Below are 13,221 nucleotides of genomic sequence, written 5' to 3' on the forward strand. Positions count from 1 at the left end.
TCAGAGAACTGTAAAAGCTTTTTAGATTAAAAAAAAAAAAAGCTGCAAGAATTAAAAACTCAAGAAAGCCAGGTGCAAAGTTGCACACTTTTAATCCTAGTGTGTCAGGAGGCAGAGGCAGGAGAATTCCAAGTTCAAGGTCAGATTGGGCAACTTGGCAAAACCCTGTCTCAAAATAAGAAATAATAAAAGGGCTGGGGTGTCCAAAGTTCAGTGTAAAGCCATCCCTGGGCTCAATCCCCAGTACCATCAAAACGTCAAGAATGATTGGTGAATGCAGTTGAGGAACAGTCTCAGAAAGTAAAGCCATGGCAAATGAAAAAGAAAAGGATCTAGGAGATCCAATATCCAAATTAAAAGAGCTCCAGATGAAAGATTATATAAAGTGGAAAGTCTGAACTAATTAACAATAACAATTCGAGAAAAATTCACAGTCTGAAGGGCATGAGTTTCCAAATCTAAAACGTCCACTTAGTGTTCAGAATGGATGGAATAGGCCCACACCAAGCAATTTTGCAGTGACATTCAGAATTTGTGGTATGTAAATTATATTTATATTAAAAAATAAAGTTAAAGCCAATAATTAACTGAAAATGCGCAACAAGTAAAACAGTGTTATTATTTCAACATTCAAAATATTGCAAATCAGTAAGGAAAAAATACACAGTATAATATGAAAAAAGGATACAGGATATAGGTCAAGAAAAACAATGAACTAATACATAAATGTATTCAAGCACCAGCTAAAATGAATGAATACAAAATGACATCAAGTTTTAGCTATCAAATTGGTCAGAAAGAGGAAATAAGCACTCTGAAGTCACTGGTGGAACATTCAATTGGTACAGTTGTTTTGTGGAGGGTAATTTGGCAATATCTACCAAATGAATAAGTATACATTCCTTAGCATTAACAACTCACCTCCAGGAATTTATCATACAGATAATTATTGTAGATAATTTGTGTGCTCTCATGCAAAACATACAGAGAAATATGTGTTTCTTGCAGTATTCTTTATAGCAGCAAAAAACTGATAACAATCTAAATTTATTCAATATGAGACTGCCAAAAAACTGATGGTACAGCTGGACCTGATGGCATGTGTCTTTAGTCCTGTTATTGAGGAGGATGAGGTTGGAGAATTTTTTGAGCCCAGGAATACAGGGCTCCAAAAAAAAAAAAAAAAAAAAAAAAAAGCAAAACTGAGGTAAAATCTCCTCAGTACATATATAAAACAAAATAACAAGTACTCATTAAAGAAGAATGAGGCTGCCTAACATATGTAAGGCCCTACATTCAATCCTTGACAGTGCAAAAATAAGAAAGAAAGAAAAAAAGAATGAAGAGATCTATATGCACTGCTAGAGGAAGAAGTTAAAGATCTATTCTTTGGTGTAAAAAGCAAATTGTTATATAATATATACAACTAAATCCCATGTATATGGGCCTGCATGTGTTTAAGGTTCAATATATGCTATGTACATATAAATCATTTTAAAAGGACACATAAAAAACTGCTAACAGTTTAATTACTGGAAGTAGAAATGGGTGATTGGAAGGATGAAATTACACTTATGTTACTCTTTGCATTCTCATCTATTTTCATTTTATTCCAAGTTCTATTTTAAATTTACCACAGTATGTAATTTTATTCTTTAAATAATTTAAATTATAAAACAAAAAGGAACCAGGAAACTAGGTGATTTTATATGAGGAAGTCTTCAGACTATTTATGAGCCAATGTTCTTAATATATTAAGTTTATATTGTGGAAGGATTTGAATAAATCAACATTACTACATAGAAACAAAAAACCCTGTTATTTAAAGTTGGGATAAAGTCTTCTCCAAGAGTTATAAATATAAAGCACCTTGCTTATGAAAACAATCATCAAAGTTATATTCCAAACAACATGTCAGGACATATGGAAAATCATACCATTTTCTACCATATGTGTAAAATCTATAAGACGGTAAGAAGAAACAGAATTCTGGCCAAGCACTTTATCAGATGTCAACAACTACAGAAATGTGTCTGTGTCTGGAGAATGCTTTCTCCTGCCTAGGAGTTATTCCTCAGGGGTAATCAGTTCAAGAACCCTTGTAATATTCAAAATCCACAGATGCTTAAATCCTTATATAGAACAATACAGTATTTGCACATAACTTATGTGTACCTACCTACACACACACTTAAATCATCTCTAGATTACCCATAATGCCTAATAAATGCAAACATTATATAAATGATTGTTATAATGTATTGTTTAGGGAAGAGTGACAAGAAAAAAGTCCATATGTGTTCAGTACAAATGCAATTTTTTTCAAATACTTTCCATCTATGGTTGGTTGAATACATGGATATAGAATACATAGATATAGAAAGCCAACCACGTTAAAAAGAGGAGGGGATTTACATACCTCCTCTTTTTAATGGAGGTATGCAAATCCCCTCCTCTGACAGGTTATATCTACTGCCATGTTATGATATGGTACAACACTGACATTACTGGTAAAGTTATAATATTGATCTTTTTTAAAATTGTTTTTAGTTGTAGATGTGGTGATGGGGATCGAACCCAGGGTCTCAGGCATGAGAGGCAAGCACTCTCCCGCTGAGCTACAACCCTAGCACGTAATTTTGATCTTAATGAGTAAATGTACTCCTAAATTGAGGTAAAATCTCCTCAGTATGAATACTAATGAAAACTGCTAGGTTTAATTAATCATCAGCTAACTTCTATGAAAAACATTTCTGCCTAAGTATATCACAAAGTAGACCAAATTGCTACAAAATGCTTACAGTGGCTTTAAAAGGCAAGTTAGTTATTCTTTAAATCCCTAACTTATATTACCTTCTCCAAATGTTAGTTAGACATATTCATGATGATAGTATGCTGTGTTATACAAATGCTATACTAAATGTGTTTATCCAGGTAAACACATTTATTTTTGCTTAAGAGAGCCTTGGTCAATAACCAGGACATGGCCTATACAGTAAGTAATTGGCCTTGCTCAAAGAGAAGACTGGTCCTTGATTTTAGGAAGTAACTAATTAGAAATATATAATTAGAAATATCTTTGTTTAGGGTAGGGGCTGGTGACAGTAAAACTTAGGGTAGTGCTGTCCACATTTGACATTTTAGGTGGGGGCTGGCTATGCCAGAAAGAACCACAGTGTGATTTAATGTGATGGCTTCAGGTCACACTGTTTCAGTCAAGTTGGAGGCTGAGAACAACCATATGGGCAATCAATTTAACTACTCATGCTTACACAATGAGGCCTAAATAAAATTCTGGAAATCAAAGCTTCAGAGTTTCCTGAGATATCAACCCTCTGTGTATATGGTCACACATTGATGCTAGGAGGTATTCTGACTCTGTGGGAAAGGAAAATAGAAGCTTTGTGTTTGGGGGGTCCTCCCATATTCTACCCCACACATCTCTTCCTTGGGCTGATTTTAATTTGTATTCATACCCTATAATAAACCACAGCTATGTACAATGGCTTTTATTGGGTTCTGAAAGTTCTTCTAGAAAATCATTAAACAAAAGGGTGGTTTGGGGGTCCCCACCCCCTCCAGAAAACTTTTGTTGCTATCAGAATTGAGGACAGTCTTGGAACTGTGCCCTCAAACTTTGCAGTTTATCTGATATTAGGTACTAATTCCATTCTATAATCAAAAAAGCAAAGTGTAGAGATTAGATAAAATGCCCCAAGGGCACATTCCACATTGTAGTACTAGAACATGAATACTGGTTTGGCTGACTCCACACCCACACTCTACAAGTTTTATATAAGATTACCATAACATATTACCAAGCATTAGATAGATGGGTATTAACTACAAGATGAATAACCATTATCCAAAATGACTGGGACCAGAAGAATTTTGAATTTGGGGATATTTATGAAATATCTTGGGTTCAGACCCAAGTATAAACAAGAAATTAATTTATGTTTATACATACCTTATATACATAATGTGAATAATTTTAGTGTACCTGCATTTTTATTATGTCCCAATGTATGGAATTTTCTATTTGCAGTGTTATGCTGGCACTCAAAAAGTTTCAGATTTTGGAGCATTTCAGATTTTTGACTTTCGGATTAAGGATGCTCAATCTGTACTACCATGTATTTTACCACTTTGCTTTTGAACTGTTCTTATATCAAACCTAAACTGAAGTAATCATGGTTAACTATGAAGCATAAATTTACAATTGTTACCATCTACAATTTTGTCCATTACCTGTTTTGTGCAGTGAATGTTTCTCTCTGAGGATGAAGATCACTATAAACAACTCTGATGAGATCATGTTGACACAAAGCCCCTTCTGTCAAAGCCATAGATCCAATTGTTGAGGGCTACCAAAATAAGGTACAGTATCAGATAGTGTCTCTAAAATAAAGTCTGTATCATGTAATCATATTTATTTTTGCTTAAACAAAGGCAGTATCAGATAATTTATTCTTCTCCTTTGAAATCTTTTCCATTTCTCAATTATACAAATTCTACAGCTTATTTAGGAAATTATGTATGTAAAATAGATAAAATTAAAAACATACTGCTTCAGTTTTTCAAAGTTAAGGAATGACTAGGAATCAGTCACTTTAAAAAAATCAATTTTAATTTTTTTGTACTCCAGAAAAGATCATAATTGCTTATAATCATTTAATACAAACAATATTGAGGACTATAATCTAAAGGTTTTTTTTGGCAGGGGGAGAAGGGTAATTGGGGATTGAACCCAGAGTGCTTAAGCACTGAACCACATCCCTGATCCTTTTTTTATGTTTTATTTAGAGACAGGGTCTCAATAAATCGCTTTGAGCCTCACTAAATTGCTGAATCTGGCTTTGAATTTGCAATACTTCTGCCTCAGCCTCCCAAGTCGCTGGATTATAGGCGTGAGCCACTACACCTGGCAAGTCTTTTTTTAAATACTGACATAAACGATTTCAGGTTTCTCAAGTTAAAAAAAACTCATTAGTGTTTCATTATCCTCCATTTTATTTCATAACACAATAACAAGAACTTACATAAAATCTATGCTAGTATAAATCTATGAAGTAGTCTATGCTAAAAATGAATCCTGGCTAAACAGAAGACTTTCTATTTCAACAGAAAACAAAGTCCAGGGGAATTAATTAAGAAAGTTAATTGCTGTATACAGCTATTTGACAAGAAGGATACTATGTTGACAGGAAAATGGAATATAATTTTTAGAATGTTTCTGTAAATACTTTCCTCACAATTTTATGCACTGAACACTGAAGATCACAAGTTTGATTCACTTCTTTGTTGGATTTTACTTAAAGAGAGCAGGAAGAAAGAGTTCAGCCTGATAGGCATCATCTACTCATATAATTATCAGTGTTCTCATATTCAACAAAATAAAGGTAAGCAAAAAAGTATAATGTTATTGATTAGCTAGATTGTGTGAATTAGACTCCTTTACCTTGAAATACAATGGTGTTAACATTCTAAAGTAGTCAGTTTCCTAAAGAATAGTAAAAATGAAACAATTTAACAGTTTCTAAGGGAAACTAAGATTTATCTTTAAAAATCCATAAGAATCTATTTTAAAAATTAAAATGATACTGGTGATAGAAGAAATAAGAACTAAAGGAAACTTTTTCATTAACTACTTTCCACCTCTCTTCACAAAGTTCAGTCTTAACATCACCAATAACAAAAGGGCAGGCTGGAAATATAACACAAACATATAATTTGCATTCTCCTGTCTTAGCCTCCTAAGTCGCTGGGTTATTAGTGTGCACCACGTTGCCAAGCTAACAAACGACTGATTTTATTTATTTATTTGTTTGTTTATTTTGGTGGTACTGGGGATTGAACTCAGGGGTGCTGAGCTCCATCTCCAGCCCTTTTATTTTTTATTCTGAGACAGGGTCTCACTAAGTTGCCAAGACTGGCCTTGAACCTTCTACTCTCCTTTCTAAACCTCCTGAGTTGCTGGAATTACAGGCATAACCACTACATCTGGCACTAACATCTACTTTTTAGAAACCAGTCAGAGGCTAAGGTTGTGGATCAATGGTAGAGCGCTTGCCTTGCATTTGTGAGGCACTGAGTTCGATTTTCAGCACCGCACATAAATAAATAAATAAATAAATAAATAAATAAATAAATAAATAAATAAATAAATAAATAAATAAACAAACAAACAAACAAACAAACAAATAAACAAACAAGCAAACAAACAAGCAAACAAACAAACAAACAAATAAATAAATAAATAAATAAATAAATAAATAAATAAATAGAACAAAGGTCCATCAACAGCTAAAAATATATACTAAAAAATAAAGAAACAAGTCAGTAAACATATGTTAGGATTCTATCTCTGGTTTTTAAAAAATGGCTTTGTATCTCAATATAATAATATATATTATATATATTATATCTCAATATAACAATCACATCTTCCCCAGGTTACTTACTTCATGGTATATTGAAGGCTTGGATAAGGAAGGGATAGTGAAAGATAGAACTTTATTATTTCCATCTTTATCAGCAATTTCCTATAGTCACACACACACACACACAAAAAAAAAAAAAGCACAAAGATAATGAAATAATCACAGGTTTATACTGTACGGAAAAAATAATTACTTCCTTAATTTATAGATTATAATTGGTAACTAAAGAATTTTTAAAATGATATATTAAACATATTACTACCCTATCATATTTTTTATAACTTAATTATCAGCAAATTTGTATACTATGGGAGTATTTTAAAACCCACAGAGATCTACTGAGCATAGTATTACACTAAATCAATACAAGAAGCAGGCACATAAATCAATTTTATGTTAAATTTACATATAAAACAGGGAGATTAAAACATTGTTGTAATGCAGAATGGGTTTTTTTTCCAGCTTTACTGAGGCATAATTAACAAATAAAAATTACATGTATTTATTGTGTAGAGCATGTTACAACCACAATCAAACTAATATACACAATACCTGTCATCTTTCTTAAGAATGAATCCTGAATTAAAAAAAAAAAACTCTTGCAATCATTCAGCAATAAACTACTGAACTAAAATAAACATGTTAACATAACTGATCAGTCCACGTGATTAAAAATAAATTTACATTTAGATAATTTCTACTGAGCTTCAAGAAAATTTTTGTGATTTTTTTTTAAACAACATTATCTCTTCATAAAAAGAACAAAGGTGTCCTTCATTTCTCCAGCCTCTAGTTCCTCTAAACTTCCTCAGGTATCAATAAACATCTGCCTATGAATGACAATCAGGAGCGATAAGCTGCAGCATCTTTCTTTTTGCCTATTGCCTTACTTTTATGTTTCTTTATAACTCATATTAGTACACATCACTGGCTTAAAACCCATACTGTCCTTAGTAGACTTGGATGGCAGGTAGTCAGAGAATGAGTAACAGCAAGCATAAAAGGAAAAGAAAAACAATAAACAGAATAACAATAAAAACAACTAACATCACTATAACACAAACCTGAAAGAACTTCCCAATGGACTCATTTCTGAGTTTACTATGTTAGGAGAGAGTACAAATTACACATGAACAAATACCATTCTCGAATTTTGGCAAGAAAAGTCTCCAGAGACCCCACATAGCTTCTTTGTAATCAAACTAGTTATTACCACACCTTGGTCATTGTATTGCAAAGAATGTTTATGCTAAGATAAAGGGGCCTGATTTAAGTTAGACATACCCCCCCGCCCAAAAATTCAATTTTTATTATTAAGTATACCATTTAGCCGAATATTTTGAAGTTATCTTTGTGTGTATTTCTCCATATCTTATGGAGAAAGATATGCTGAAACTTGTTAAAGGCCATATAAAACTCCCTCTGGGGTTATTTGGGCGGGGTAAGGGGGGGGAGGAAGAAATGGAGGAAAAGAGAGAAATCAGTACATAGGGAAAAAAAAGAATAAGAAAAAACTGATAACCACAGAGAAAAGTGAGTACATTTATTATGGAAATTAAAAGTCAGAAACCTGAGGTTAAATTTCTGACTTATAACTGGCATTTTCTTATATAGTATGCTATTTTTGAAGTGTCAAAATATAATTAAAACCAATAAGTACTGCCAATAACTTGCAAACAATCTGCTTCACAAAATATCTTTCACTTATCCAAGTACTAAATTATTACATGAAACAAATTAATAAAAATTATAGCTTAATGTTAAATAATCTAAAACACTAAATTACTAAATCAGCAAACATTACTAAATATGTAGCTAACACTAGAGAAAACACAGGTTACATAAAACAAATGTCCTGCTTTAAAAGAAAAAATAATCAAGTAAGTTAGCAAAGTAGAAAATTTTACTCCTAGACTAGTTTTTCATTAAAAAAAGCCTACCCTCAAGTATGATGACAATAAAAATGATAAACATTTATTAAATATCTTCAAATTGTCTTTTTTTTTTTTTTGGTACTGGGGATTGAACTCAGGGGCACTCAACCATGGAGCCACATCCCTAGCCCTATGTTGTGTTTTATTTAGAGACAGGGTCTCAATGAGTTGCTTGGTACCTAGCTTATTACTGAGGTTGGCTTTGAACTCAAGATCCTCCTGCCTCAGACTCCCTACCTTCTGGGATTACAGGTGTGTGTGGCACCCCGCCCACTTGGTTTCAATTACTTTTAATTCTACTAACAATGTTTTATTTTTTGTTCTGCAGGTGAGGCAACAGTAGTCAAGATATTAAGTACTTGCTCAAAATTTAAAATAGCCAATAAATAGTACCTCATGATTTTGAATTGAATATGAATGATTCTAAAGCCCTTACTCCTTCCTTCAGACTTCCAGTAATGGAAAATATTTTCCAATGATTTAAATGATAAGACTTAAAGGAAAAAGCACTGCTATAGAATATTTATTGTGAAGCTCAATTATCTAGTACTTTATACCTCTCAACTATAAAATCAAATGTTATTATGTGGAGTATTGTTTGAAGAGTATATTGAATACAAAGAACACAAGACTTCAAAGGACAGAAATTTTTACAAAAATGTCTTAAATTAAGCATGATGAAAAAAGCAAAAGCAATACTAATTTTTAAGGTACTAAAAAAGAAGAGTTTCATGAAGAATGCAGTATCAAATCATAATTAACATTTTAAAATTGCTATATCAAATTTTAATGATCAAACTACACTCTGGATGAAAAACTACACTTTGATTTGGAAATATCTATGTAACCTCTATATTATGAAGCTCAATAGAAGCATTTAAGTTTTAAGCCGGTGATTTCTCAAGCATTCCCCCATCAATGATTCCAACATATAATCATAATATTCACAATTCTTTATTGATGAACTCAGGTAATTTTCCAATTCTGTAAAGAAGGCATATGAGGGTAGAAATATAATGTATTATTTTGTTCCCTTGCATTGCACAGGAAAAAAGTCTTGCTGCCCAAATCTTCAGAAGGGTCATATGTAAGGGTCATCATGTTCCCATGTTCCCCAACTCTCTCCCACGTTTTCACCTCACTTTGTACAGTCCTTGTAACCTTGTAAGTACTTCCTTTCCTTTCTAACATACCCTCCCCATGTCAGTCTTCAAATTATACTATCAAGTATTAGTTGTTTCATTTCTCACTATAGTTTCCATTGTGTTCTTACTCAGATTTACAAAATCATAGTATGCTTTAACAGTATATTGGACTTTTCCCCTTAACTGATATCCTCTCCTAAGAGAACAGGAAACCCATGTCTACTTCTCCTACTCTTTTCAATTAAACATGTAGCCTTCAAAATATAAGGAGTGATGACTAAATTCAATTTATAATTCCAAGGTCTCTGCAACTTCCAGATTTACCTTTCTAATATACTGCACAGTTCTGCTCAAAGCTGCTTTCCCAATGCATACTAAAGAAAACCTAAACTCTTCACTTTAAAGACTGTCTAAAACTGATAAAAATCATTTTTCCTAGCTTGCATTTTTCCTTCTGTGCTTCAATTACTTTCCTTTTTCCAGGGCATGACATGACTTCCCTGCTTCTTTGCTTATGCTCATTTGATTATCATCTCACCTACTTCTAATCTCAACCTGTCAAAACTATTCCTCTTCATGAGACCCAGCTTAAATTCCATTTCCTTAGTAAAGTTGGCCAAAACTTCAGCTAATATTTCAGTTTCTCTCTGAAGTTCTTTTTCATACAAACTTTTCATTATTATTCATGTGTAAACATCTTCTCTAATACAGCATAAGTTGCCCTAAAAGGAGGAACAACATTAAAGTCAACTCAATTCCTTACACAAAAAGCATTCATAAATAGTGATCAAATAAAATAATTTGAAGAAGTCCTAAATTAACAATGCCATCAATTATAGTTTCATCTACTTTATAAAATGCTTATCTATACTTAATTAGTTCAAATTATTCAGTAGATATTTCAATATAATTTTCTCAAAATATTCCTTAAATATGATTTCAGAGGACTTTTTTAAAGTATCTATATATCACAAACTACCATTTTCAACTTACCAAATTATAAATTCCTAACAGAAGTGCTTCAATGCAACCATTACTCTGTCTGTCTCGGCTAACTGTAAGCCGTAAATAAACCCACATCAATTCTGGTAAGAACTGTAGCGTGAACCTCTTCAGTCGAACTTCAGAGCTACGATATAGTTCAAATAGCTGGTGGCAAACAGGTTCCAGGAGCTAAAAGAAATAAAAGTGCAGTAATTATTTCCATTCTTTTGGTTCTAACTATATTTCTTAACAGGCACATATATAAGTATAATGTTTTAAATATAAATCCTCTATATTAGTTTCTTTGTATTTTGAGTTAATTCAACCAATATCTCTGTAATCTCTATGTAAAGAGACCACATATTAAACTGATCAATGCACTAACTATAAAAAGTACTTTGTGCCCATATAATATCACCACACATTTTTGTTCTTTTGTTTTTATTTTTTGGCGGTACTAGGGATTGACATCAAATAATTTACCTCAGGCATGTTAGGTAAACACCCTGCTACTGAGCTACATCTCTTACCATCTTTATGTTTATTTTTCATTAACTTGCCCATGCTAGACTTGACTTGGGATACTCCTATTTCAGCTTCCTGAGGAGCTGGGATTACAGATATGTGCTATTTCACCTGGCACACCAATCTTTTAAAATCCTGTGCTACTAAATTTATTAGACCATTAAGCCTTTAGCCAATGTACTACATTTATACTTAATAAATTTCTTTTTCTGCTCTTACCAACTCTTATTATTCTCCATTTTAAAGTTTCCATTGGAATAAAATAATTTCAAATGGTCTTGCTGGAAATACTTTAAATCTCAAGAGAGACTGATTAAATAAATTGTAGTAAATACTTTTTGGGCATACAAAATTCTAGCTAATATTTTAAGTACATACAAGTGAAGCAAACTGATTACCTATAAATCATAAAACAGATTTAAAATTTCACTAATTTATTTGAAAGATTTTGAAAGATGCACAAATAACTTTTTCAATGTTAAACTGGCTAATTCTTCATATGTTATCACATAAAACAACTTATTAGAGACTTCATGACCTTGAAAACAAGAAAATGAGCAGTTACACATATTGTCAATTTAAAATAGGTCCGCTCTAGAGTAACTGCAGACTGAATGTAATTCGCTATAACTTTTAAATGCATATAATAGGATAACAAGAAACTACAAAGTAATTTTAATTTAAAATTTAATACCAATCCTTTAAAAATGAGTTATAGTAATTTCAAATGCTTACTTATAAATGACTAAAGTATCAAATTTAAAAATCTGTTTGAATAGTTATACCTCTGTAATAATATAACACTCTAGAATAAAGTCACTACTCTTACAAATTAAAAGTCAATAAATCTATACCAACTGTACAGTTAATATTTACTACATTAAGCTTAGCTCTTGAGGAGCAACTCTAAAGCGTAAAAGATTCACATACACACACATATCCTAGTCTAGTCAACACTAAGCCCTTTTTGTGAAGTCATTATCAGGGTGTAGTTTAAAATCTTAAGCTACATTTCAACTAGTCTAGGCCAAACAATATGTCAAATGTCACAGAAGTTAGTGATGGAGGAAAATGCTGAACTCAAGTCTTCCAACATTAAGTTGATGTTTTTCCACTCTACCACATTTCTTATACTAGAAAAGGAGTGAGGGTTGTTTAATTCATACAGTACTAAAAATGAACAAGTAATACATTTTTTAAAATAATCAATTACTGGCATCTTTTTAAAATGCTGACAGTACTGTTTTGCTCTTCTGAGGAATTAAGAGACCATGGCAGCTTTCATAAATTTGTTAAAAATATATACTTATTCAAATTGCTCTCCTCTTTAGTAAAAGAACCTCCAAAATTGTCTTCTTTACATTTTATGGACCATGATACAAATACAATGAATTTCTTTTGAAGAGTTTAATCCTCCTTTCTGAGCAGCAAGAGTACACTGGCATACATGACACAAATTTTAACTAAGCATAGCAAAGAAATACAGAGTTTCCAAAATTATTATTGTATTATTTTTCAAAGGAAAGGGAGATAATAAGAATCCATTAACTGTTAATCAGATTAACCCTACAAAATAAAAACTTACCAATACTATTCAAACTTTTAATTCTAAGTATAAGTATCATGCTACTATGTTCTCAAATTTCAATAAATGACACTGTCCTCACATTTGATACTCTGGCCCACATCACAAATGTTAAAAGTCATTTTCCTTGGGCTAAAAAGCTTAAGAATAATTCCCACCTTTCCCAAATTTGGCAAATATTGTTTTGGTACAAGTACTAAAATAAAAGCTACTTGATGAACACATTGAGAGCATTTAGGGTAGAATAAAAGAGATCTAAGCCTAACCTGAATGAGTTAAAGAAAAAATGTGAGGTGAAGAAATGAAAACAAGTAGACAGAGGCTATAAATGAGCAATAATTTGTGAAATTCATCTGTGAAGAGAGACAGAAAAATGGAATAGGTAATAAAATAGAAGGCAAGACTAAGGGTTTTTAAAAAGTGAAATGATTGTTTATCACTTCAACTACAAAACAGCAAAAAGGATAAAAATGCGAGCTGAGATTCTGGTTTAGTGATGGATATGAACAGAAAAAGAAGAGAGTTCCCAACTGTATTCTTTGTTAATAACTTACATAGCACACTGAGAAAAAAGAGGAAGGAGGTTAAGAGTATGAGGTCAGAGA

At 32.1% G+C, this 13,221-nt stretch overlaps 1 protein-coding gene across 22 annotated transcripts in view; it reads right to left on the minus strand.

Moving 5' to 3' along the window:
- Hycc2 (hyccin PI4KA lipid kinase complex subunit 2) overlaps positions 1-13,221 on the minus strand; it is a 76,450-nt gene that overhangs the window by 24,994 nt on the left and 38,235 nt on the right. For all 22 annotated transcript variants that reach the window (XM_040294681.2, XM_021735650.3, XM_078017829.1 and 19 more), the window contains 3 exons: positions 10,516-10,695; positions 6,465-6,545; positions 4,252-4,367 (listed from right to left, as the gene is read on the minus strand). In XM_040294681.2, coding sequence (XP_040150615.1) covers positions 4,252-4,367; positions 6,465-6,545; positions 10,516-10,602 — 284 coding nt within the window. In that variant the 5' untranslated portion in view covers positions 10,603-10,695. The remainder of the gene's footprint in view (positions 1-4,251; positions 4,368-6,464; positions 6,546-10,515; positions 10,696-13,221) is intronic.

The sequence above is a fragment of the Ictidomys tridecemlineatus genome, chromosome 7 (assembly GCF_052094955.1).
Source record: "Ictidomys tridecemlineatus isolate mIctTri1 chromosome 7, mIctTri1.hap1, whole genome shotgun sequence".
NCBI lineage: Eukaryota > Metazoa > Chordata > Mammalia > Rodentia > Sciuridae > Ictidomys > Ictidomys tridecemlineatus.